The sequence below is a fragment of the Lissotriton helveticus genome, chromosome 6, assembly GCF_964261635.1.
Source record: "Lissotriton helveticus chromosome 6, aLisHel1.1, whole genome shotgun sequence".
Classification (NCBI taxonomy): domain Eukaryota; kingdom Metazoa; phylum Chordata; class Amphibia; order Caudata; family Salamandridae; genus Lissotriton; species Lissotriton helveticus.
In genome coordinates, this window is record NC_136067.1 from 1,754,454,480 (window position 1) to 1,754,482,048 (window position 27,569).

The 27,569-nt window shown below is 43.8% G+C and overlaps 1 protein-coding gene across 2 annotated transcripts in view; it reads right to left on the reverse strand.

Moving 5' to 3' along the window:
* PPP1R21 (protein phosphatase 1 regulatory subunit 21) overlaps nt 1-27,569 on the reverse strand; it is a 374,265-nt gene that overhangs the window by 326,853 nt on the left and 19,843 nt on the right. For both annotated transcript variants that reach the window (XM_078649644.1, XM_078649645.1), the window contains exons 2-4: nt 20,672-20,740; nt 8,726-8,872; nt 2,360-2,461 (exon numbers count right to left, since the gene is read on the reverse strand). In XM_078649644.1, coding sequence (XP_078505770.1) covers nt 2,360-2,461; nt 8,726-8,872; nt 20,672-20,740 — 318 coding nt within the window. The remainder of the gene's footprint in view (nt 1-2,359; nt 2,462-8,725; nt 8,873-20,671; nt 20,741-27,569) is intronic.

Here is a 27,569-nt window from a genome sequence, read left to right on the forward strand (position 1 = left end):
ATCCTAAACAAAATCTACTACACAGCAAAACTACTGCACCGTTTGATCAATGATAGGTGAGTTTGCAGTTGATGGCGGGGCGTTATGGATGCATTTTGTATTACATGCCTGGTGTCGCTACGAGAAGATGTTGATAGTCATAAGTGACTATTTGCAAGGCTATAAGGCCACGCCCTGAAATAAGTATTTTGTGTCTGTCTTATGAGGTATAGAAAATGACAAGTGGTTTGCTTGGATGGTCATGCTCCTCACTGGCCATGGAACTGCAACCAAATTGTTAGTAAAGTGCTTCCTTGGTTTCAAAAAATCAGGTTATTGCATGATAGTATAAGTGTTGTGTAGATTCCTGACACTAACCAGCCCAGAGGAATGTATGTCATTCTCAAGGAGTATTTGCAAATGAAGAGAACCAAATATTTTTAGCATGTCAAGATGCCAATATGATCGTCCTTTGCACCTAGATACATTTGACTGACTTGTCTCTTAATTATATACTTCACAAAACGTATATTAAACTACTTAAGTAAATGTTTGTACTTGCTATAACATGGAAAATAAACTATGGCATACACAATGTCATTTCTTTTTGTTTGAGTTGTTTGTATATGGAAAATTCTATAAATAAAAGTTTAACAACACACCATGAAGGTAGCAGGAGAGGTGTAAGCAGGTACCCCATTTATTAAATCAAATTAAGTATTACTCATGTTTAATGCATCATTATCTCCTAATCTGATCTCCAACTTGGGCCATAAACTGTAGTTTGCAGAGAAGAAAGGAGGTACATATACTTTACAACAAGGTTATTTCAATCTATATATACAGCACTCACCTCCCCTACACACAGCACAATTAGCAGGATGCTTTGTCTAGATTTCTGCCTATGGCTTTAGGTTACCACCTCTTGCTTTGCAGTTAGGTTGTATGAGCTATGAGAAGACCATTAATTATAAGCATCAATATCCCCTGTATCTCTAAGTTTTACACCAGCTGGAGGCAGAGCACAATGACAAATATTTGCCTTTAGGAAAACATTTTGTGCTACCTTGAGGAACAGAATAGATGAACTACTGCTCTGTTAATTGGCAGTTTATATGGCCCACACCAATATGTGACTTCCCTTGGCTTAGAAGGAAAATCAGTGGCATACTGTACGTAATTGCATAATTCATTAATATGACCTTTTCAAATTCGAACACATTGACCAAGGAGACACTGTGAGGAGGCCAGAGGGCCAGGAGCTGGTCTGTTGGAGGTGACAAGATGTTAACTGGTGAGCTAATGGTGTTGCAAGGTTTGTGGAGAATGCAGACAGCTGGGAGAATTGAAAGTACATTGTGACGTTACTGTGATGGTACGGCCCTCCGCAACCGTGAGTTCCCTCAGCAGTGCCCCAATTTGACTCTTTATCAGGCTTCCCTACTTTTGCCTCTGTGAGCTGGTGCCAAGTTATTTCTGAATGCCAGGTCCAAAATTCACTGCTTGTGCATACTCTCCTTACTGGATCATTACTGCCCTCACTTGCTCCTGCAGGGTCTTGTTTCAACCCAGCTCTGCAGGTTCTTATCCTTATTATCTCTGCAAACTGACTTTATATACCACAAGCATGGCCCAACGGCATTGCAGCACTCTATTGTGCACCAGTTTACTTTACACAAGATCAGATTAATCATTTTGTGATATGTTTGGGAGATTAAGTAATGTACCCAGAATTAAAGTATGTTGTGCGACTGCAAATGCGATTTCTCAAATTTGCTAAAATCACTGGTATCAAAACCAAGAAGCCTTGTGATTCTGATGAATGGGTGCCAAAGGCTAGTACCCTATTCTGTAAAGTGTTCATGATCCAGCCTCTAGTGCAATTTGTCATCAAAGTAGTACCACTAATGCATTGGCTTACTTCTACCATAGGTCTTTAGGGTCGTATGCAAATAGAATAATTGTTAGAAGTCCCATGTGTCCTTCAAATGTATTGCGTTTAATAGAACATACCACCCCACAACTGCACTGTTTACCGCGTTCATATATTTTGCAACATACGACCATTTTTCGGTATCTTCCTTTGACATTTGTCAAACCTTCTGTGGCTCACAGCTCAAATGCACAACTTGAAAGTTTATACAGGTCAGGTAGTTTCTGGGAGCATGCATGACTGAATAAGGCACTGTCGTGAACACATTATACAGTTCGAATTATACAAACATAAATTTTTGCATAGCACACACTTAGCAAAACCTTAAAAATATCAGGGGGATTTTGCATGTCTTTGTCCACGTAGATACCCATATTGCAGGTCTAAAACGTTATCTAAAAAAACTTTACAGATGGGAAGCAAGCAATCAAAAACAGATTAACTCACCTGCATATGCAGCCGCTCATTTTCCTCTATCTTCTTTCGAAGGTCCTCATCAAAGACACTTTTCTGCTCTAGGCTCAACTGAGGAGTAGGCTCACCCACTTTCTGATGGAGAGAAAATGAACGCCAATCAATAAATCAACACAGTTACTTTGTAAACTGATAATCAAGGTTCTGTTAAATTTTCATCAAAAGTCTATTATCTGCAAATAAAATACAAATACATAAGTGCAAAAATATGTTTCAATGACCTGCACTTTACAAAAAAGACTTCTATAGCAATACACACTGGATCCAAGATGCTGTACCTGACCATCCACAATGGCATGTGTAAATATAAACTTTTTTTTCAGATTCATATATTGTGAAGTCTGCAATGTACAAATCAACTTGAGCAGCCTTTTCTCCCGCTTTCATTTTTTTACAGCTTCACAACATTTTTAAAGTTGACAAATGTCGTAACATTTACAATTAAGAAAGCCCTTCACAGCGTTGGAAAGGAAAAATCCATGAAATGTCAAAAATGTGTACACATGTTTTTTGATAATTTAAAGCTCAGCTTTGCAGAGCAGATACAAAGTGTCTCAGTACTGGGACTTTAGAATCCAATACTAACAAAAAAGGAAATCCTGAATATATGTCCACAAAAAAATGAAAACATTAAAATGAACATGAAAAATAATAAGATTTAATCCAGCTGAAAATGTGTCTATTTATTGCCATTTCAATGGTATTTATATGTTGTCTAAATATATCTATTAACCGTACAATTTATAGAGAATTTATATAGTTTTAAAACACTTGGTGATGTTTAAGGAAGTTACTAAGTCAGAGAAACAGATTTTCAGATCCGAGGTTGGCAAGCACTCTCTAGATCAACAGTAATCTTAACCTGGAAAATGATTAAGTTTAGGTAAAGGAGTTAGAGACCTGCTTAAGTCCAAGGACCTAAATCATGTCAGTCTTGCTCAGGTCTGACATGCTAAAATTCTTATTCGTGGGTGATGGACTGAATCCAGTACTTGGATACATTTCAGCCGGAGCAGAGGTTGTCATAAATTTCATAGAGCGATCAGTGAGATATATGATAATTATAGAATTGTCAGGTGCCCAACAGACCGGGTTAGGAAGAAGTGACAGGACCTAAAGTCACCTTGTACTTTATATAAACCTCTGGGGGTACAGTTCCCATTTTTACCAAATTCATGACGTTTTTGCCCACACATCGAATCATGCTCTTCACATTGGACAAGAACTGAACTGAACTGATCCTTTAGTCCTGTATAGTGTTTTAATGAATGTGGTCTTCCTGCTCTTACACAAGTAGTTCACCATGTGTGGTCTGCAGTCCACTGGATGATGTTGTGATATGATGTAGGGTCATCTGGTGATGAGGCAACGTGAACAATGAATATACAAAGAGTGTGCAGTTTCTTAGAAGTGGCAAAAATGGAAGATCCAGTAGGTATCATGCCCAAGTCAATATAAGCCGGAGGAATATGAATATTCAGAACAAAAAGCCCTCACCCACCCAGTAAGGTCTTATGCTTCATCATTGAACAGTTTCTCGTTGGGCCAGCACTGCAATGCCCAATGGGCTCCTTGAGGGGGCTCTTTGTCGGAGAACTTTTACAGATGTTGTTAGCCGTGATGAGCCTAGAAGGAGGGTGATAAAAGTGTATATTGGAAAGGAAAGTGAGAAAGTATAAAAATGACTAAGAACCACTGTATGCATTGGCCTTTCTTGCAGGGTTATCCTGACATTTTTTGCCTCCTTCCTCCTATTTTTCTGACCTTCTTTGTTGGCGTTAGGACTCTGGGCACTTCACCACTGCTAACCAGTGCTAAAGTGTATACTGATTTCTCCATGATTAGCTGATTGACTCACTTCACTCGTAAGATCCTAGTACAGTGCACTCTTGTGTGTCCAGGTCCTGTAAATCAAATGCTACCAGTGGTCCTGCAGCATTGATTGTGCCAGTCAAACGAGTAGCCCTGTAAACATGCCTCAGACTTGTCACTGTAGTGTCTGCATATGCAACTTTAAACTGCCATTTCAACATGGCAAGTGCACTCACTTTCCAGGCACAAACCTTCCCTTTATTAGGTAAGGCACCCCTAAGGTAGGCCCGAGGTAGATTCATGGGCAGGTTGCAGTGTATTTGAAAGGTAGGACATGTACTGTTGTGCTTTACATGTCTTGGTAGTGAAGTACTGCTAATTACGTTTTTCACTACAGCAGGGATTATCTCTCTAATAGGTTAGCATTGAAATGAGCATTTTCTTACTTGAACCATTCTGTGCCTCTACCCGTCTCTGAATACACGTCTGGGTCAGGATGACAGCTGTTGGTGCATTCACTACAGACAGCCACACAAGTGAACTGAAGTGTGTCATATCCTGATGGCCCATCCCCAGGCCTATGGGTCTTCCTGAGCTAGAGTGGTGGGACGAGCAGCCACTGACACCTGAAAAGGGTTGGACATGTCTACTGGAGAACAGTATGCAGCTGTGAAGTAACTAAGCAGAGTGCAATGGAATCCTACAAACCAAAGATAACAATATCCACAGGTTAGAAATGTGTAACCAAGTGAAAAGCGAGAGAAAGCAAAGTTGGAAAATTAAGAACTGGATTAGGTGGTCCATCAATTGGTATGACAGACAGGGACAGTTAGGTTTTGGACCAGGGTAAAGGATTAATGGATTTGCAAGAGAAGTCAAAGATGTTGACCCCACCTCGGTGTCTGTAAAATTATCAACTCACACAAATACACATATTCTCTAGTCAAAGTACCTAGGCATCCGCCTGACGTATATGGCCCCTTCCTACCTGGAAAACAATATAGGGAGGGTGGGGGAAGGTATACATACCTCAGTAAGGTTCTGGAAAAATGTATCTCTGTCCCTGATGGGGAAGATGGCGATTATAAAAATGATTATTCTGCCCCGCTGCCTTTATGCCCTTCAACACTCTTTTTATGAAGTACCTAGGAGATACTTTATAACTTTACATAGTCTGCTGGTGGAGCTTTTGTGGGGGAACAAGCGTAAGCGCATGCGATTAGGAACCCTTCAAAGGAAATGGGACGATGGTGGGTTATAGGTGTCTTACTTGGAATAGTACTATGTGGCCTCACAGCTGCAACATGCGGTCCATTGTTTGGAGGAAAATGAAAACTGGGAAAAGCAACTACTGGCTGGCACATGTGGTGGGGCTCCCCTCCCAGAGCTACTTATGCTGGGAGCCGAGATCCCAAAAAGTACCCCTATATAATACAACACGTGGCAGAGGTGTGGGAGGCCTCGGTCAGGAGGCTGGTCCAGCACGCACCATATGCCCCAGATATGTTGATATGGGTCGTAAAACCCTTCAAAAGAATAGTGGACTGTATTGCAGTACTACCCTTTTACCTGTGTTTGGTACTCTTTTGTAACATGCACACGTCACTTTTCTCTTGTAAAACACTGTTGGCTACCTCTTACAGTTTGTTTGCTTTCGATACTTGCACAAGTGCCACCATTGCCTACGTAACGTTTGTTCTTGTGTTTGAGTGTCCTCCATTTATTGCAGTATTATACCTCTACTTGTACTTTGTACGCTTTTGTAACCTGCACACATGTCACTTTTTCCTCCTGTAATGCACTGTTTGCTACCTCTTGTATTTTATTTGCTCACGATTGTCACTTTTGCCTCATGTAATGTAACATTTGCTTTTGTAATTTGTTCACTTGTAATGTTCTCATGTATCAGTTCAGTTCCTATTGTGAAGCGCTCCGACACCTTCGGGTAAAGTCTGCGCTATATAAAAACGCACAAATAAATAAATAAATAAATGTCAATCCGAAAATTGGCTGATGCCTTACAAAGGGAGATCTTTATAGTAACGGACAGTTTATATCAAGAGAGGAAGCTGTGACCATCTTTGACCTGGGAACTGGGCAGGTTCTCCAATATGGGAAGATATTGGCTGTTGCCCGAAAGCTATGGTGCTCATTTCCAGAGGAGCCCCCTAGTACATCGATACTAACGACACTGTTATAATTGATGGGGGGGACGAAAACTAATTTCACACATTTATAGAGCACTTCGGGATGATCTCCCCACCGGTGCAGAGAAGATGGGAGGCAGTGCTAGGCAAACCCATATCAAGCCGGAGTGGATGAAGATGAATGAAGGGGTATGAAGGGTGAGCTCTAACGCGCGATTTAAGTTAATACAATACAATGTTGTGCACCCAGTATATCTAGCTCCGCAGACCCCAAGTAAAATATATCTGAGACGCTCAGACACCTGTCCTAGATGCGGTGAATCATTAGCTCACTTTATACATATTATGTGGGAATGCCGAACATTAACACAATACTGGGAGAGCATACTAGAAAGACCCCAAATAGCCACAGGATAGACAATTCCTAAGAAAAAACGAGTTGTGCTGCTGGGCTTACTACCCACTCCTAAGGGAAAAAAACTAAGCAGGAGGTTTGTGCTCCTAGAGTTGGATTAGCAAAAAGATGAGTAACAATCTCATGGTTTAGTTCAGCCCTGCCGCTCATGGATCGATAGGTGAAAGATACAGGCAAATGGGCGACAACAGAATTAATCCAGTTGAAACAGGTTAGGAAGGTGTAGTATTCTCCTATTTCTATTTATCTCTTATGTTAACCTGCTCCTAGCTGCTCAGCCTGTGTGAATGTTCTAAGTGGAATGTTTGGTGTGTGGGCTGAGTGTGGAATGCTTGGATGACTGGAGGAGAATGACAGTTGGATGGATGGGGCTGAGCAGCTAGTAGGCTGCTCCCGGCGGGACTGTTGATGGATACTTAGGACTTCTGACAGAGATCTTCTTACCTGTTTATCTACTCTTCAATAAAGCTAAGTTGGCTTCATCACACCTGTGTTGTCCTGATTACTACACATATTTTTGGCGATGAGGTAAAGACGTTCCTACGCTCAAATGTGAGTACAAGTGGCTTGAGAAACCACATCATGCTTTCTACAATACGCTGGAGAAAAGATACTACAAGTAACGGATGACTGAACAAACCACAAGGAACAAGATGCGACAGAAAAGACATTCATGAGGCCTCACAGGTATCTGTCTTTAAAGACATTCAGATTCAAAAGAAACAAAGAAAACAAGCACAAAGTCAGCGCGCTGTGCAGTCCCACCAGTGTCCATCAAACCGGACAGCCCCTAAACCAGCGTGCTGTACATCATCTCAAGAGTTTACTTCTACAACCTACTTCAAGGATTCTGCGCACAATCAACCTTCCAGTACAGTAAGCCTTTTCTTGTACTTTATCAATGCTGCACAGAGTGTGTGCCAATGTACTGCCTACATTGGAACTGTCCATCACTACGATGTTGCTGTCCAGAGGGCGTCCCGGATTACTACAGCCTTGGAACAAAAGAGATGGTGCACATTGAAAGTTACATATGCGCAGTGTTTTTTTCTTGGTTTTCCACTAGACTGGTTTGTCAGATGTGGCCAAGCTTAACGTTTTTACTTCAAAAACTAAGTTTGCTGTGTGTGGAGATCCTTATTTCCCGCAGAGTGTGTTGCTTCATGTCCATTTTGAGAGTCTGGTGTAACATGAACTGTGTTTTGAACTTTGCCTGCACCGGAGGATAGTGGGACTCTTGAAACCCATGATAAGTGAGTATTCACTGCTGACAATCTGTGATGACATGCCAACTTAGGACTTCTGACAGAGATCCTCTTACCTGTTTATCTACTCTTCAATAAAGCTAAGTTGCCTTCACCACTCCTGTGCTGTCCTGATTACTACTTCAGAAGGATGAAAAATTCAAAGACGATGTACAAGCATGGGTAGCTAGGATTGCAGATCTACGAGATCCACAAGCCTCAAGCAGGAAGGAGGATGAGGCCATGAGGGGACTGTGGAATGATTTCTGATGGGAAAGAGGAGTGGGAATAACGTTAGAGGGTAATATACTCACAGTGATGTTTTCTCCCCCCATGGCCCGACCACAGACTAAAAAGACCACGACACGGATAGGATGGGAGAAGAAATGGTTGGCATGGAACTTACAGTATGAAAAAGAAAATGCAGATGACAATTTTAATAAATGTAATAATTGAAGCCCGGGATAATAGAAGGAAGGGATGGGAAAGGTCTACATAGTGTGAATCCTATTATGTACACTACTGTATTAAATACAACTGCCAATAAAAATATTCTCTTTTCAAGGATTGTTTAACAAAGCAAATCTATTATCATACATTTGTTGAACACTTGTGCAAATACAAAAACGTGAAGCGAGACTCTATTTAACACAAATATTTGGTGTGGATGACAAGTGTGCGTAGTGGACAGGGGAGCTTTCAAATAGTACATGCAGCATACTTTGCTTTTCTTGCCCTTAGCTTCTGTCGCTGTAAGTTCCTCCTGGAGTAATTCCACCCTCTTAGCAAGCTGCTGATTTCGGAATGTCAAACTTTCCATTTCCTGCTCCTGTTTCCGCATCGATTGCTCCTTCATCTTGAGCTGTTCCTGTAGGATCAATGTACACATTACACGTTTGACAACATGGATAAACATCTCCTGAAATAAGTGCTGAGGTGTGTGTCTAGCTTTCCTCCCACTGTAAGTCTTCTTTCTAGCTCAACTGTACCCCATGTGCAGATATGTTCTCTTCAACTATCCCTCCTCGGAGAAGTGCACAGATAATCCACATTTGCCCTCTGTTGCTTTTTCAATTACAAATATGTTCCTGTCCCACCTGATAGACCCACACATCTTTTCTTATATCCAAAGATGAACCCACTGCCTTCCTCGTTTTCTTACCACAAGATTGAAGCTCTCCTACTTTCCCACAAAGTAGAAAGAATGTTCTTCATCCCCTCCCAGGTATATGTTCTCGTGAGAGGAGAAGTCAGATCAGTGAAAAAATAAAAGTGGGAACATTTGAAAAACATAGTTATGATGATACAGCGAAAAAGTGGGTGGTCAGAGTTGATCACTGTAGTGCAGGGAGTGTGAGAAAATGATGGTGCTTAGAATAGGGTTCCGTGTGTAGAGCACAGGCTAAACGCATAGTCGACAGGGCCAGATTGTAGCTGCCTGCAGGGTTTGTAGAGCGTACCATGCCGGCTGAATGGAATGGCCCACTAGAGGTATAGTTTATGGCCTGCTGAGAGTGCAGATGGCAACTAAACAGCAGTATGCTAGTTGGCCATATAGGATTTTAGAGAGGGACCCGAATGAAGAGCACCGCATGGTCCAAAGGGGAGCTGGGGTACAAAGTGTGGAGGGTGTGGATGTGGTGTACAGGGCTATGGGTCTGCAGTAAGTGGAAGATCAAAGTATTTAACATATGGGACTAGGTGTATGAAACAGGACTGGGAGAGTGCAGCACAAGAGACCTGTGAGTGGGCAGCACAGGATGTCTGGAGGTGTCCTGCTGAAAGAGCAAGGTTGTGGAGGCAGTTTTGGGAAATATGTGACAGCAAAAGGTTTGGGGGTGTGCAGACTGGGATGGGCTAGGGAAGTACACAGGGGAAAGCATGGGATTTGTACCACCAGGGAAGGGTAACACGCACCACACAGAAGTGGTTTGTCAGTGTGCATCACATGAGGGATTAGTGTGTTTGACACAGGGCTGGGTGGCACAGGCGGATGGTGGTATGGCTACACAGGCCTTGAGGAATGTGCCACGTGGGGCTTTAGTGGGAGCTAAACACAGGGCTGGGAAGCACAGGGGGCCTGAAAGTGTACAACACAGGCAGGCTGGGGCGGTGAGAGTATAGGGTCACAAAGTCGCTGAGAAAGTGGGGCACGGTGGGCTTAGAGTGTGATGCACAGTGGGGTCAAAGGTGGCTAAGCCTGTGTAGCAGGGGTAGTAAATATGTGCAGAACACGTGCTGAAGGTGTACAACATGGGGAGTGTGAAGGAGTGCAGCATAGGGGGCTTACGAGTTGCTAGCACACTGTGGACCTGAGGGTGTGCAGCACAGAGAGATTGATGGTGTGCATGGCATGGCGACTGAGTGTGTTCAGCACAGGGTCGCTGAGGAAAGCGGCCCAGGGGGACTGAAGTAAGCAGCACAAGGGGACTGGGGGTGCTCAGGACATGGCATGCGCTGGGTATAAGCCATGATGATGCCTGTGTGCAGAACTGGGTTGAGTACATGCAGTACCGGGTTAATTTGTGCAGAATGAGGCTGAGAGTGTGCGGCACCGACGGAACGTATGCAACACAAGGATAAGAGGAATGTTTATAATTCGAACAACTCATGTTAAGCCTTGCTTTATGGGTTAAAGTCCTGAATTCAGGCTATCTGCGACTCCCATCAACTCAGTCGAAACTGTCCCAGGAAAGAAAATATCTGGCAAATATTAAAAAGTTATTATGAATTATCTTCTAAGCACCAGTTTTCTAATATCGTGGCTTTTTCCAGGCTCATACAGAAGTTTTAAAATTGCCATATGACCACCACTGATTATTTGAGAAGCAGAAAGGGAACCGTAATGAGTATCTGCTATCATGCCAAAACCTACATTCTGCCCTCCTGTGAATGACTCACTTAAACCCAACTTCGAATGTGGTAGGCTGAATGTGGTTTATAAGTAACTATGGAGAACGCCTTCTTTGTCTAAAGTTCACAAAGCTCATACAACCTTGTACTAGAAAGGGACTTTACTGGGTCCCAATTAAATCTCACAAAACATAAAATCCTGTTCAATAACCAGCCCCTTCTCCCATTAGTGGAGTGGAGAAAAGACATCACAGTGACGTGCGGGTTTAAGCTCCAAGGAGTAGCGACATTATAAACGCCATTTTATGTTGCCAGAGCATCTAGACTGTAACTCTTTATTGGCCTATGTATCCTTTTGTCAGGTCAAAGTAAAGTGAAACAGATCCTTGGGTAAACAAATGCAAAATGGCTGTAAACTCCTGTGTATTCTCTGTCAATAACACTTTAATGAACACAGCCCTGTGTTTATAGAGCTACTGTGAATATACAAGAACAATGGAGAGCTGCTCCATTCAAGGAAAGCATACTACCAGATACAATAAAATGCACACCTTCTTCAGCAGACTTATCGTAAGATCTTGCCCTGAGTCAGTGCTTTAAGTGGGACTAAAAAGATTGCGGGAGCACTCTAAAAGGGGAATAATCAAAGAAGCACAATTAGAAATAATGTTTAAGAGGTGTGGCCTTTATAATTGAGGATGTGGCTTAAAATAAGTGAACTAAAACCATGTGCTTCTCTCAGCATGCCACTTGACCAGGATTTGGTTGCCCGGGAGTTCTCCTTTGATACCTCTACACATTTCACACAATAACAAACGCATGACCAAAGCAAGCAAGACCTTTTGGCTTTGCCAATGCTTGTTAGAAGTATCAGATAAATGATTAACAACAATGATTTTGTTGTGAATAATTATAATTGAAAATGTTTCAATTCTGAAAATATGGGACTGGGACAGTGAATTAAACATTACCATTGACAACCTCACATTTCCACACCGCCATACTTGCTTCAATTCCTTATGGCATGAGGCAGTGTTGCCTCTCAGGAACACCAATCAGTAAAAACTTCAGCATTTAAAAGCCTCCCTCTCACTCATCACATCCTGTCTGTTTGTGTCTTTCGGACAGATCTGGATTTGGTTGTGTGCGGAGCATGACCGTAGCGAGGTTGTTGGTGAGTGACACAATGGTGCTAGTAGGCCCCTCTTTGGCTACCCCCGACTGTTCTTCTGTGTGTGCGGCCGCAGCCGGTAGGGACAGAGTTTGGCGGGCGGCAGACACACTGGAATCCTAAATTGTGGTGGGAGCATACAGAGTGCGATTTAGCAGCAACGGATAGGGGGCAGCGGAGCACCTCCAAATTTGGCAATAATCTAATGGTGCTCAGGTAAGGAAAGGGTGCTTGCTTATTGAGGAAGCAGTAGATTTATGGCCCTTGATTGTTTGGCCATTAGATCAAGGCAGGTGAATAGGAGTGGCCTGTGTTTTGATTGGTGAGTAACAATTCTATGTCATTAGTTTGGATTTTTATTACTTTTAAAAGTAAGTCTTTGAATGGAGACTGTAGCTGGTAAAGGTCAAAACCAAAAGTTATAAATTAACGTGTATAATCTATACTTTGACTTTCCGATGTGTCAGCTACAGCCTGACGAGTGACAATCTCACTGTGGTTAGACACTGGGGGAGCATGCCATTTCTAACGTCAAACATGTTCCACTCTTAAATATGATGTACTCTGCGTTGTGGGAAGCAAGGTGTGCTTAGGGGTGACATTTAATATTTTAAATCAGGTTTACCTTTCTGCGTAACATTTGGTTTTGACAGGTCTGTGCAGCAGGGTTCAGGCTACTGCTGTCAGGCTACACAGGGTAGGCCTGAAGCCATGTTTCCATTGTGGGTAACACAATAAACATTGCAGTCCACAAGTAGCACTTCATTTTCTATACCATAGGTGTACCTTAGCACCATAGACTAGCACCATCTTAGACTATGGCCTTATACAAAAGTTACATCTTCCAAACAGGTTTTAAGCCAATTTCGACATGTTTTAGGGAACAGAGCACATACACTTGGAACTGGATAGCTGTGTTAGAGTTCAAGACTACCAGCAGCTGAGTTTCAAACAAATGGAAAAAAAACTGCGGTGGGCCACCAAAAAAGGGGTAACTTTGCAACAAAGTTTGACAAGAGCTGGCTAAAGTACATTTTGGACCGATGGGTTTTGCCTTCAGACTGGAAAATTATCATTATGTCTCTTCCCATGAATCTGATCAAGAAATACGCCCTAAGGACCGTAGGTCAAGCTTTATTGGAAAAAAAAGACCAGTCTTTCCCAATCCTCTGGGAGAAAGAGGAAATTGTGTTTATATTGTTTCATGTACAAAGAGCCCCAGGAGAATACAGGCTGGTTCTAGACCAAAAAGGTGTCAATAAATGGATAAAGACAATTCATTTCAGGATAGTCATGCTGCAAAAAATCAGTGTAAGGATTTCGAAGGAAGGAACAGTCTATAGCTAAGTGACAAAAACAAGCAACAGTTATGTGGTTACATATGATTAATAGTAACCCTCTATCTAATATCATCCATCTGTATAAACTTCAAACACCAATAGATACTTCAAATATAATTTTATTTGTCTTAAATGTACGTATCCATTATATTTTTATATAAACCAATGCAAATATATCTTTTTCTGTTTTTTGCTTTCAAATATTCTGATAATTTTTTTATAGGAATATTTTCATTTTCTTTCCAACCATATAAAAAAATCGTACTAAAAAACAGACAATAAACAGGTATCACAATGTACAAATGATGAAGGCAAAGCGGATATACAGGTACATTGTGATACCTGTTTATTGTCTGTTTTTTAGTACGATTTTTTTATATGGTTGGAAAGAAAATGAAAATATTCCTATAAAAAAATTATCAAAATATTTGAAAGCAAAAAAAAGAAGATATATTTGCATTGGTTTATATAAAAATATAATGGATACGTACATTTAAGACAAATAAAATTATATTTGAAGTATCTATTGGTGTTTGAAGTTTATACAGATGGATGATATTAGATAGAGGGTTACTATTAATCATATGTAACCACATAACTGTTGCTTGTTTTTGTCACTTAGCTATAGACTGTTCCTAACGTAACTTTTCCCTATGTATAGTAAGTGAAAGAAAAGTATATAGGGGTCCCCTTCTTTCTAATAAGGATTTCGAAGGAAGTCCTTCTTGCCATCACTGGTCCACAGGACACCTACTTTTGTATTTCTTTTCATGCGAGGCACCAGACGTTTCTGTTTCTGCGATTTGCAGTGGGGGGTTCTCACTTTCAATTCAGAGTCCTATCATTCCGGCTAAAATACGCTCTGCAGGTTTTTATAAAAGTTCTCGCACCCCTTCATCAAGCAGAGATTTATGTTGAACCCTACTTTGACGACTGCATAGTCTACTCTGCTTCAAGGAATCTAATACGTTCTCCCATAGAAAGGGTTCTAGCTATGCTAATGGAACATGGTCCTTGATAAGCGTAAAGAAGTCACACTGCATCGATCTAAAGACCTGGTTTTTATCGGAGCACAGTTCCATACGGATCTGGGTCCCGGTGACTTAACCAAACACTAATATTTAAAAAATTCAACCCACATCAGCACTTCAGTCACTAGAATTTGGTTGCAGGTTCAAGCGGATTTGGCAGCAACTTTCTTATCTGTCCTAAAGAACAGGATTCAGCTCAACAACTTAATCAGGGATATCCTTGCCCATCGGAACCAGTCATGTCTGGATCGAACCAGGCAGATTCCAGTATCTTTAGACATGAAGCAGGAGTTACAATGGTTATTTGAGCCGGCAGAATGTACTGAATGGTGTTTTACTGCCCCCTCCCCCCGAATCCTGTGATTGGTACGACAGATGGCAACTTAGTGGGGTAAGGGGCATGGAGGGATTCACTGCAGATTCAAGATATTTCTTCTCGGGCTCAAACACGAAACACTTCCAAATGGAGAGAGCTTGAGGCCATTCATCTAGCCCTACTGAGCTTTTCTCCCCTGTTTTCAAACAAGTCAATTCTGGTCAGGCTGGCTATATAACTGGACTGTCATGAATTAACCGAACGGAGCAGGGTCTCAGGGTCAGCTTCTCTGTCCAGGATTTTAAATCAGATATTTACTTGGGCCGAGAGTGAGATCAGCACACTGGGAGCAGTACATATTCAGGAAATAGCAAAAACACAGCAGTGGACAGATTGAGCACAATCATCCCATCCTCTCAGGACTTTTGTCTGAATGCCATAGTGTTTGACTAGATTTGTCAGCGATGGGGGAACCGGTGATAATCGTGTTTGCTTTTCCTAAAAATTCTCTTCTGTTTTTTGTACAAGTGTGAGTGAAAGAGGGTCTTTCGGAGTGGATGCACTCTCATATCCTTGGGCGAGGGGTCTTCTTTTTCCCTTTCCTTTCTTTCCCAGGATTCTAAAATTTTGATCAGGATAAAGAAGAAACGGAGAGTAGCAATCATGATTGCACATCCTAGCCCTCCTCATTCTGGTATCCTATCGTAATGTCAGCTTATGAGCAGTACGGAATGGATCCTTCCTGTAGCCCCTCTCCTGTGGAACTTTCCTTTGCTCCATCTCAACAATTTAGTGAGGCTTGGAAATTGAAAGGACAGGGCTGCGGAGTAAGGTCTTTCAAATTGTTTGCCTTTTTCTATACAATCTTCTACATTAGCTTTAATACTCAAGTCATATTCTAAGCATTAAGCTACATTTAGCAAGTGTTTTTTAGCAAGGGAACTATGACCAAAGAAAAGTTGTTTCAGATACTGTTGTTTTTGAAGGATGGATTCAAGAGGGACTTCAGGTTGTATCAACAATCTAGTGAGCAACCATGAAAGCATTTAGATGATCATGTGATAGCTTGTCGGATGAGTAAGGATTGGTACAGACTGTGCAAGGGGTTTAATAACATTCGGCCTCCATCTAAGCCTTAGAGTTCTTGCTGGAACGATCTAGTGGTTCTATAGGCACCTAGGAATCAGACATTTAAACCTCTAGAGTCAGTAGACTTTAAACATTTGACTCCGAAAATGTTTTTCTGTTAGCCGTAACAGTTGCCAAAAGACTGGGTGGGTTAGGTTCTCTTGCTTGTAAATATCCGTTTTGCAGAGTTTTTGCGAACAGAATTGTTCTATCTCCAGATGATTCTTTTATTCTCAAGGTGAATTGAGCTTATCATAGGGAGCAAGAGGTAGTACTTTCAGTGGTTTTATCCTGAGACTCCAGAAGAGTTGAGTCTTCATTCATTGGATGTCAGAAGAGCCATTATAACTTATTTGGAAAGAGTGTCTGGTTTCAGAGTTTCCTTCTCTCTTTTTTTTTAGTTTTGCTTCAACAAATAAGGGTTTTGAACCTGCAGTGTAAACCCTTAGCAGATCTTTTAGGTCAATAATAACATTGGCACACACAGAATCTGTTTACCTTCTCCTCTAGGGATTCAAAGTAGATCATCTAAGGGATGCCAGCATCCTTAGCAGAGGTTGAGAGGTCTTCATTGGTGGCAATTTGAAAGGCAGCAACTGGGGTCATTCCTTCTTCTATAGTGATACATAAGGGAAACATCCTTTACAACGCAACTTTTACCACGCAGGGCCTTTACGACGCAACTTTTACAACGCAAACCATTACAACGCATTGCGCTGGGGGGCGCTCTAGGATAGGGAATAGGTTTAATGTACTATCCAACACCTTCCCTACTATCCACCGGGACTGGAGTTGGAATAGTAAATTAAACAATTCACTATCCAGCGCCCCAAATCACTATGCGTTGTAAAGGCATGCGTTGTAAAAACCGCGTTGTAAAGGCATGCGATGTAAAAGCATGCGTTGTAATGTCATACAGCCGCCACATATAGGATAATGCAAGAGGTTGAGGTAAGGGATTCTTTTTAGTTTCAAAATTCTTTCTTATAAGGATCAAATGGGAGTAAGACTCAATACACATTAAAGATTCCAAGCAGTGATTTACAGTTGTCTTGGTGTATTGCTTGGGTATTTCTCATGGTGTAAGGAATTAAGGTGAGGGAGACAAAAAGGTAATGTTACACTACCTACCCGTAACTGCATTGCTTGGAGTCCTTCCTTCACTTTAAGTCATTACTCCCCTCCCTCTGGTCCTGGTATTCTAGATCAACTGAGGGATATGTGACTTGAGAAAAAAGAATGAGGTTGGAGGGCGGGAAGAGAGGCTTTTATATACTGAGGTTTTTAATGAGTGGTGTGTCAGAGGCAGAACTGCCCCATGTCATGAGGAAGTAAAGGGATTAGAGTAATGCAATTACTGGTAAATAATTGAAGCTCTGCCCTCAGCAGCAACTCCTGAGCTCTCTGTACCACCCTGTCATGAACACGGACCTACAATCTGAACTCACAACCTGAACTCACACAGCCTTGTCAAGTACTACACATCAGGGGTTAGGCTATCGCATTTTAGGGCTGGTGTCCACATCATCACACTAAAATGCATTAGTCCCGCATACTGAGCTCCCTGGCACACTATGTACATCATTAGATGGTCCAAAATCTGGAGTTTGAGAGCAGCACCTAATCGTGCACTGCCGCGGCTCTCTGCTCTCCCTGCCAACAGCAATTACAATAGCCCGCCAACCAGCCTGGGGGACTTATTGTTATGGTGACATAGTGATAGTTACAGTTTGCAACACCATGTATTTGTTTCTGTATGTCAAACAAATTGTGCTCTCTTTGGCCGGCTAGGTCTCCCTGAGACACACGTGACATCAGGCAGGCGGGTGGCTAAATGAACAAATAAACAACAGCAAGCATCAGGTGTAGCCTCATGTGGATCAGGCACCTTCTGTTGAGTTTTGGTGGGCCCACTGCAGAGGAGTGGTCAAAGCGGGCAGCAGGCATGATCAGATTGTTTTTCCCTCCTCTCTGTGCCTCCGCCGAGCCCTACTAGACAAGCGGTGCAGCACGGCGCACGCAAAGTTTGCTATCAGAATGGCTGATTGCAGACTTGTAGCTTTTGCTCTTGGCTGAGTCCGGTCTCTTTCTCATCTGGGATCTTGAGACCACAGCCCTAAACACCTGGTAGAAGCGATGGTGGCATACTGGAGATAGGCCAGGCTCAGGTACAGAGGGCGGGGTGTTACCAGAAACAGACCAGACTCCAAAATAAGCCAGCCGAGTACCTGACTGCAGGCTTAGTTGCTAGGGATATCAGAGGGGCTGAGCTGAGGTATGTTTGGAGATCACTGAGGACTTATAATGAATAGAGAGCAATCGCAGTGTTTACTGCAGGCGTGCTAGTGTTTTATACATATTAATGGTGTGATTTCTGTTAGTCTTTCACTGACATTTCCTGATTAAATTGCCAGAATGAGGAGGTCAATTACTAATAGTTTCAGTTGGGCAGCACAAGCGCCTCACTTAAATGGCCATCAGCCCTCCTTTTGTTTAAGTGTTATCCTACCTGGGCGATAGCTGCAGATGAAAAACCGACACCCATTCCATCAAGGAAACAAATTCAGCTTGGGACTTCAAAAGTGTTGGGCATAACTGTGATATGGAGGCAGGCTTTGAGTTTCCAAGCTAAGCAAGTCAGTGATATGCACACACTGTAAGAGGGTCAGATATATCTGTCTATATGAGCAATTGTATTGTATTGTATTGATGATTTGTAAAGCGCGTTGGCTACCCAGGGGCGTCCCAGCGCTATAGAAAAGAGTGAGTTGGGCTGGAGAGGCTGGAGTAAGAGAAGCTGAGTGAAAATTGGCCCCATAAGCATACAGTACTTAATAATAAGTTGTTATTACTACCAAGAGGAACTGTTTTGAGCAACCCTAGAATATTGATAAACAGTAAGGTTATTCACGTATACTTTGCATGCAGCTCCTGGATGCCATTTAATAACAAACTGAGCTTTATTACAACCATTATAACACAAGGATCTCCGAGGCTAAACCAGTACCCCGCTGAGCGGTCTACATAAAATGCAAACCTGTGGCCTGTGCGTCACACACTGTGCTTTGCAGCAGGCGCATTAGCCTTCTGTGATTTTATGAAGTGTCATAGATGGCATAAAGATTCCTCCAGGCAATGTATTAACTACCAAGTAGGTTAGTGGGCTTCCATTTCTGAGCTTTGCAGCAGTTTCAAGGCCCTTTTAGAGCTTCTCGTTGCTCAATCAGGGGTAATGTGTGATACTGATCACTACATGGCCTTCATTGCTTGGTTTTACTCGCAAGAAAGTGTCACTCAAAGCGTCACATTTCTAGGCACAGTACGATTCAGATGTACAAAAAAACCATGAAAATGTCGCATAAACATAATCTGAAAACTTGTCAGCTAGGCTCACACAGACATCAAAAGGCGTCTCAGTTCCTAATTTGCACTGTAGAAGAGTCCCATGCTGTATTAAAAAACAAAAAAAAATCTGAAAAGGACAGACTCTCAAAGAATACAAGACATGTGAGCTGTAAACATGTACTTCATCCCTCACAAGGGTTTCTATAGATATTGTTGAGAAATCGATCAATGTTTTTGCCTGTACATGTAAGGGCATGAATATGGGGCCTGGCTGTAAACCCGCTTCAAAGATAGTTTTTTTTTTATTACGTTCAGCTCGGAGACAGGTCAATGCCATCTCAGACTTACAGCCCCGGCATAGGTACGTTAAAATACTTCCCATGGGCACATTCACCCGCCCCCGTTTTGAATTTACTAAAGAATACACGCACTTTTCCGGCATCACTCACGCCCGTTATTAAAAACACTCTATCGCATGGCCTTGACTTTGAACTTTCATGATACGAGGCAGGCAGTTTCTAAAAGGAAGCGGCACAGCAGAAAGTCGTTTCTGTCACTGGAAATGGAGCAAAATGATTTGGGACAAAAAGTGACAGCTAATCATTTTTTCCACGATTCGGTTTCCGCCTGTGTGACATTTAAAAAAAGTATTTGCTGTTCGCGTTGTTGTTGCTTTCAGAAGAACACTGTGCGTTTTGTTTGGAAGTCCCCACCGAGCCGCACTTCAGTGCTGGAAGCATGTCTGAGGCAAACTGGAGCCAGCGAGAAGGTCATGACGCGCATCAGCAGGTCCATTCGCCTCATGGAACATGGCTATGTGAACTGATTCTCGGTTTTTTGAGTTTTTTTTACTGTTCATGTTCTGTGGTGGGCTTGGGAGCTAAAAGCAGCCGTGTACAAGGTGACTGCAGCAAGTGAGTCAAACAGTCTTCAGGAGGGTTTGGGTGGTCATGGAGCATGGGCCACAGAAAAACTCCCTCAGCAGGGCTATTTGCCGGGGGTGGAGAAATGGTCACCCTCGTTCTATCCTTCCATAAAAGAGCCCTCCTGGCCCTCAGCCTACCAGGGGTTTTTCCTCTGTCCAATATGGAAACCCAACCCTGCCCCAATTTTCTATTGCTACTTTAAGGTGTTTACTTAATGGGGGGCATTCAACTATCCTCCTACCAAGTGTTGTGCATCAAATATACTTTTAACAAATCTACCATCTGTTCAGTTCTAAAGATCCCAGGAAACTGCTTCCAAGGAAAAAGCAACTTTTCACAGAAAACAAGCTCAAATGTAGGTCAAGCCAATGAGAACAGGCTCTGCCCGCTAACTAAATACAGCCTACCACCCACAGTCCATCCATTATTTCAAAGTACCAGTGTGGGGTGGGAAGAGAAGATTACCCTAGCCATTGCACTTTTAGCCTTTTTGGCCAAAGATCCACTCATCAAACTTCGACAACAAATAATAGAAACGAAAATAGTGGATTAAATACCTTGATAGCAACAGAATTTGCTTGTTCGTCCAAAACAGCTTTCTTTAGCACTTGATTCTGGGCTCGAAGCTAAAACAGAAATCCATCAAATTAATCTCTTTGTAGCAATAACAAACATATTTTTAGTTTACTACGTTGTTTACCTCCTAAAATACAGCAGAAAGACAAAGTGAACAAACTTAAGAGTTACCAGGCAAAGTTGATTTTATATAGTAGCTGCAGCAGGATGGTAGTGCAGGTACTCGCAACCCCTCATTACGAATTGCCTAGATTGATGTGCGGTGATAGCAGGGATCCACCTCTCCAATGTTGGCTGGTATACCCACCCCTAAATCTGTCCATTATCAGGAGATTTTATCTACAGAATGGGAAATAACCATGCAGACCAGGATTTACCAGGGCTTTTTTCTGCATGTTTTCCATGATTCCTGGAACAAAAGTCCCTGTTGTTTGCAACCTTCTCTCGGCAAGTGGAAATTATCAGGGGGTTGCGGTGTAGCAAGGGGTAAACATCAGGGGGCTGTGGTGCAGCAAGTGGTAAATATCAGGGGTTTGGGGAGGAGCTGTTTGAGGTTGATGGACAGGGCCGGAGACTGGGAAGAGAGAGGACTGGCCTTACTGGAGGAGTGTGGACTGCTCCTCACATGGTGCTGAACAGAGGAGGCGGGGCTGGACTGAACCCGTGCCTACAGATCCTGCCCCTCTTCACTCACGGTTTTACTGCATGCTCATCTGCTCCTTATGTTTCCACACCCAGTAATAATGGAACACTTGGAACTAGCAAAAGTCGTATCCCACTGGGGGCTACCACTCCAGCCAACTCATAATGAGGCCCACAGTGTAATAACTTCAATAAAGCATGACAAAACATCAGATTTAGTGGGTGGCCAAACAATACCTAGTCCCCACTGCTCTTGCTTCTTAAACAAAGTTTCTGATTTAACCACAATGAACGCCCAGTACAACTCAGTAAGTTTCTTTCCCCAACAGCTGGAGTCGACAGTATTGTATTAATCATTTATACAACTGTATCATTTGGAAAGGGTAAACAGTTTCCAGTATCCTTAGCCTATCGCAGCTATTTGCTCACGTTTCTAAGCGCATGAGCCCAGGTGGCTAACAATCTGCCACAACAGTCCAAATGAGAAAAATTCAAAGGGGAATTGGGACTCCCACTAAAATGCAAAAAAGGAGGACTGGCAAGCACATTACCACATAGCTAATGTTCTTGAAATACCCAATTAACTAGACCACCTGAGATCTGGTATTCGTTGTTTGGATGGTCGTCAGACACCCCATAAAATCCAAGTGAGATAGTTGGCAATGGGTACGTACCTGTTCTCTAAGTTGTGAATGGATGTCTGTGGGAGCCACAGAAGATCCCATTTTAAGGGCCCGAAACTCAAACCAAAAGGTCTTGATTGAGACTTTTAGTTTACAGCCACATCCACAGGCCCATAGACATCAACCAGTTTCCAGTTGGAAATGGGAAACTTGGAATTAGACTTAGTGCTGAAGTGTGGAGCAACTTTGTACCACACTACTTCTAGAACAATAAGGCTTTCAGAAGTTTATGGAATGAGGGCATACGGGATTGAGCCAATAGGGTTAGGACATAGGGTTAAAAGCCATGCAACACCATTAGGCTGGTGGCGGGGTTAACCAGGCTCACAGAAAAAGAGAAATGATACAAGATCGGGAACTTAAAGCTCATCACACTCACCATCTTAAAATTCCTCCTAGAGACAAATGACTATTACACCACAAACGTCTCCAGATATCTTCTGGCCAGCAGTGCTGCAAAGTCCCTATGGCTGCTACGTGACTAACTACCTCAAAACAGAAATCACATATGTTTCAGACAGATAAACCTCACTCTTGACCTCCTCAACAGATACCTGCTTCTCTCCAGTCATCTGGCAGTACATCTTCCTCTTCTTCTAAAAAATGTCTCAGGCATGAGGGCTTCTTTCAGCCCTAGGATTGCTGTTAGCCTTCAGGGAAACAGCAACATGCTCTATTTTTCCTGGCACAATTCTTCTGAGCTGGTGCAGCAGGACTTCGCCTTTAAGACGTATGAGAATGAGTGAAAGAAGGCCTGAGGTAGATGGACTAAGGACATCTAGGAGTAATCAAAACTGCAACTTTTATAAATGTCGTATTCTTCCACCAATCTTCTGAGAAAATTATTTTCTGGTTTTTGCATTGAGCTGGGAAAGCAGGCATCGTTTGTGGAATTCATGGATATGCTTCAGCCTGGACTATCCTTTGCTAAGCGAGATTCAGCACGATTCCAGGAGTAGTAGCTCACAGGTGGTCCGATCCACAGTGGACAAAGACAACCTGAACGGAAATGCCATTAAATGCAAAATCACTGTCTTTAATAGGGCACCATTTCTAACATGATTGGTCAACCAGCTATCAAACATGGGCAGCAAACAACACATAGCACACCTTACATAGTCTGGGGTGCTTAAGGACCCCTGTTTTGGGGGACAGAACAGATTTTATCAAGAATTCTGGCATGCCTCATTCCAACCAGAGAGAATAACCAGTGATGTTGTGTAGGAAGCTAGACCTCTTTACAGTGTCCCCCCACTTTGTTGCCCCCATTTGAACTGCTAGATGCTAGTTTTTCGACGCTGACAGTGCACTAAAGCCTGCTAACCAGACTCCGGTGGCAGTTTTCTTTCCTCTAAAAATGAAATGTCTAACTGGAACCCAATTAGCAAGTGCTTTTGCACCCTTGTAAGTCCCTAGTAAATGGTACCTGGTGCACCCAGGACATGGGTCATAAAAGAGCGTCCCTATGGGCTGCAGCATGTCTTATGCCACCCAAAATAGACCGCCCACAAAACGACATGCAAACTGCCATTGCAGAATAGAATAGGGGTTGGGAGCACACTGCCTCTCAGTCCCAGCACAGTTCGCCCCTTTGCATCCTGGTAAATGCAGTACACAGTTCAAACTTACTTCAAAATTAGCTGAATTTCCAGCAACCCCAGATGATTTTTCTTTGCTCTCTAAACCTGCTGCTCTCTACTGATGAAGGGCACAACCCAGAAACACGTGTCTAGAAATATACAGCAATGTCTGCACTACCTTTGATGAAAAACTCCAGCTAATTTTGAAGTAAGTTGGAACTGTGTACTGCATTTACCAGGATGCAAAGGGGCGAACTGTGCTGGGACTGTGAGGCAGTTTGAGTTTGAGTTTAAAATATTTATAAAAGCGCACTTTCACCAGCGGTTTCATGGCGCTGCAACAAACAAATCCCCAGGGGGGAAGACAGAAAAATAACTAAAAAAAGAGCAAATCACGAACCAACCTAGTTAAAAGATTTAACGAATAAATAGGCTTTAAGTTTCTTGCGGAATTGAGGGTAATGAGTCAGAGATCTAAGCTCAAGAGGCAGGGAATTCCACATGACTGGGGCAAGGGTCGCGAACTTTGATCCTCCCCATTTCTTCCTCCGGAAACGGGAGACTGATGACAGGGATTGTGTGGAAGATCGTAGGTCCCTAGTAGGAACATAGGGAACGATCTCAGATGTGATAAAGGCCGGAGCCGCGCCCAGTCGTGCTTGAAAGGTGATGGAGGCGAGCTTAAACTGGACGCGTTCACGGATAGGGAGCCAGTGCAAGGATTTGAGAAGGGGTGTTACGTGGTGAGATTTTGGGAGATTGAACACCAACCGTGCCGCTTGCTTCTGGATCAGCTGTAGGCGCTTTAGACAGTATGCAGGAATACCTGCATACAGGGCGTTCCCATAATCCAGGCGGGAAATAACCATCGCCAGGATGATCAATTTCAAGGCATCAAAAGAAAAAAAACGAGATACCTTGCGGATGGTGCGTAGTGACAAAAAGGAGGAGGACACCACAGAACTAACCTGGGAGTGGAGAGTGAGCTGGGGGTTAAGTTTGATACATAAAGTTTTAACCGAAGTAGAAGGGGCCGGGGGAGAGCCTAGGGAAGGGGGCCAAAAAAGAGAAGACCAGGGACTGGAACAACCACCCGTCAACACCAACTCGGTTTTATCCGGGTTAAGCTTCAGGTGGTTGTAGCTCATCCAGTCCCGGATAAAAATCATAATAGACTGAAAGTTTGAAATGGAAGCAGAGGAAGAAGACAGATTGAAAACAAGTTGGAGGTCATCCGCATAATTATACACGTTGACCTCCATTTGCTGTAACTAAAAAATAAGGGGGGCGATATAGAGGTTAAACAAAAGAGGTGAAAGGGAGGAACCTTGGGGGACCCCGCACTGAACTTTCCGGAAGTCCGCGGAAAAATCACCCAGGCGAACAGCCTGGGTGCGGTCCCTCAGGAAGGAGGACAACCATACCAGAGCGGTACCCCCGATCCCCGCCGCCCCGACACGGGAAAGTAGGATGGTATGATCAACCGTGTCGAAGGCGGCTGAGAGATCGAGGAGAACCAAAGCCTGGGCCTGGTTGGTATCCATTCCATTCCTGAGGTTATCAAGGACCGAGAGAACTACGGACTCCGTAGAGTGTGCGGGGCGGAAACCGGCCTGGCCCCATGCTCCTCAACAAACGTGCTCAAAGACTTGGTGACATGGCGTTCGAGCGCTTTAGCCAGGAATGGTAGGAGAGAGATGGGGCGATAATTGGCGGGGTCCGAGGGGTCTGCGCCAGGCTTCTTTAAAATGGGGACAATGACAGCTGTCTTCAGTGAGTTGGGTACGACTCCCTGGGAAAGAGAACTGTTGAGGAAGTGAAGGGGGGATCTGGGCAGGTTGTGTAAATATGGCGAAGAATGTGCGCGGGGCAAACATCCAGTGGGGAACCAGATTTGACCAAGGGGATAATCGAGGTCAAAGATTCCTTAGTGAGGAGGGGAAGGGCATCGAGTTGTCCCTTAGATGGAGGACACTGAGGGTCAACAAAGGTCGGGGAAGGTAAGGGAATGTTGGCTTTAATAGTTGCAATCTTCTCAATAAAAAAGTTGTTTAGGGAATGACAAAGGTCCTGGGAGGGGGAGGGCTTGAGAGATGTCCTGTCAGAAAAAGCCAAATTATGAACTTTCGAGAAGATTTCCCTCGGCCGATTCTCAGCTGTGAGGATTTTAGAGGAGAAATAGGTCGTTTTTGCCTCCAGGATGGCCTTTTTATACTGGGCCAGGAGAGTGGTAAACTCAGATTTGAGTATGGGGCAATATTTCCTCCTCCAGGCTCGCTCGGCTCGGCGCACCGCCAGTTTGGTGGTCTTAAGATCATTGCTGAACCACAAGTTGGCATCCTTCTCTCGCTTTGACGTCACCCGCTTCAGCGGGGCAATGGAATCGCAGCCTGAGAGAAGCCAGTGTTCGATAGCGGAGGCCTGAGAAAGAGTGGATATGCCTTGCAGGGTAGGATAGGAAGAAATTAATAATGCAGATAAATTCTCCGGATCCACTCGGCTGCATGAGCGGACCCAAACATTCTTTGGGAGCGGGGGCCTAACAGGAGAATTAATGGGAAGGGTAAACGAGATCAAGTGATGGTCAGACCAGGTGCAGGGTAAAATGGACAGGGAGCCTACCGGACAGTTCAGGGACCAAATCTGATCTAAGATGTGTCCTTTGACGTGAGTGGGAGAGTGAACGTGTGACACAAAATTAAGAGATTGAAGCGTGTCTGAAAACTGCTTAGAAGATGAACATTCCGATGGGTCTGAGGGCCAGAAGTTAAAATCTCCCAATAGTAGAATGGAAGAATTATTAACCGTAAGTGTGGCAAGTATCTCTTGAAAATCGGAGAGAAAAAGTAAAGGTGACTGAGGAGGCCGGTAAGTGAGAAAACAGGTAAGAGGGGGAGTGGTCGATGTAGTACGAATGACAAGGTACTCTGTAGTAGCGATATCTGGCAAGGATAGAAGTTGGAAGGGGAGGTCGGCCCGGGTAATGACCGCCACGCCGCCCCCAGTCCTACCGGTAGAACGGTCTGCTCGTAGAGCATAATATGGAGCGGGAAGAGTGGCCAGAAGGGTAGGGAGAGAATCATCAGTAAACCAAGTCTCGGTTAGGAAGAGAAGATCAGGTGCGTAGAGATCCAACAGCACCGACAGTTCGTGTGAGGGGGCCACTGCTGACCGGGTATTAAGGTAGTAGGCCAAGAGGGTCCTAGGAGCGCCTGGGCTGGTTTCCTCTCTGGAGAAATGAAGGGTAGTGGGAGGAACGAGAGGAAGGGGAAGCGAAGAAATAGGGGCCAGATCATGTGAAGATATGATGGAGCAAGTAGAGGCGGGCAGAGGCCACGGGCCATGAAGAGTACGGAGTTGGGAGGAAGTGTAAGTGATGATTTGGGCAGAGTGACATGCCCCTAGCCCCGGTCGGTCGCGGACGGGCGCAGACGGGCTTGCCTTAGGCGCGCCTTCGGCACGCAATCGTCGCGCCTGCTGCGCCCGTCCGCTGCGCTTCCGGCCAATGCACATGGTTTTATAGGAGCGTCAGGGGAAAAGGGGGAAAGGAGGGGGGCGTGGCCAGCAAAGTGGGCGGGGCTAACTCGCTCGCTGGAGATGGCGGCAGCAAGGAAGGATTCCCCGTGACAGCGTCAAGATCGGCTGTTCGGGGTGTTAAGAATCAAAGCCTGGAAGCCTAGCTTCAGTGCAGGTAGGTAAAAACACACAAAGATTTCACAGTTTTAAAATGCAGTTTTTCAGCGCTCCCGGCTTTCCGCCTCAGGAGATTTGTTAGTGTGGCCGCGCTAGCAGTCAGCGCGCCCTTTTAGCTTGGGGGAAGGGGGCGTGGCCAGCAAAGTGGGCGGGGCTAACTCGCTCGCTGGAGATGGCGGCAGCGAGGAAGGATTCCCTGTGACAGCGTCAAGATCGGCTGTTCGGGGTGTTAAGAATCAAAGCCTGGAAGCCTAGCTTCAGTGCAGGTAGGTAAAAACACA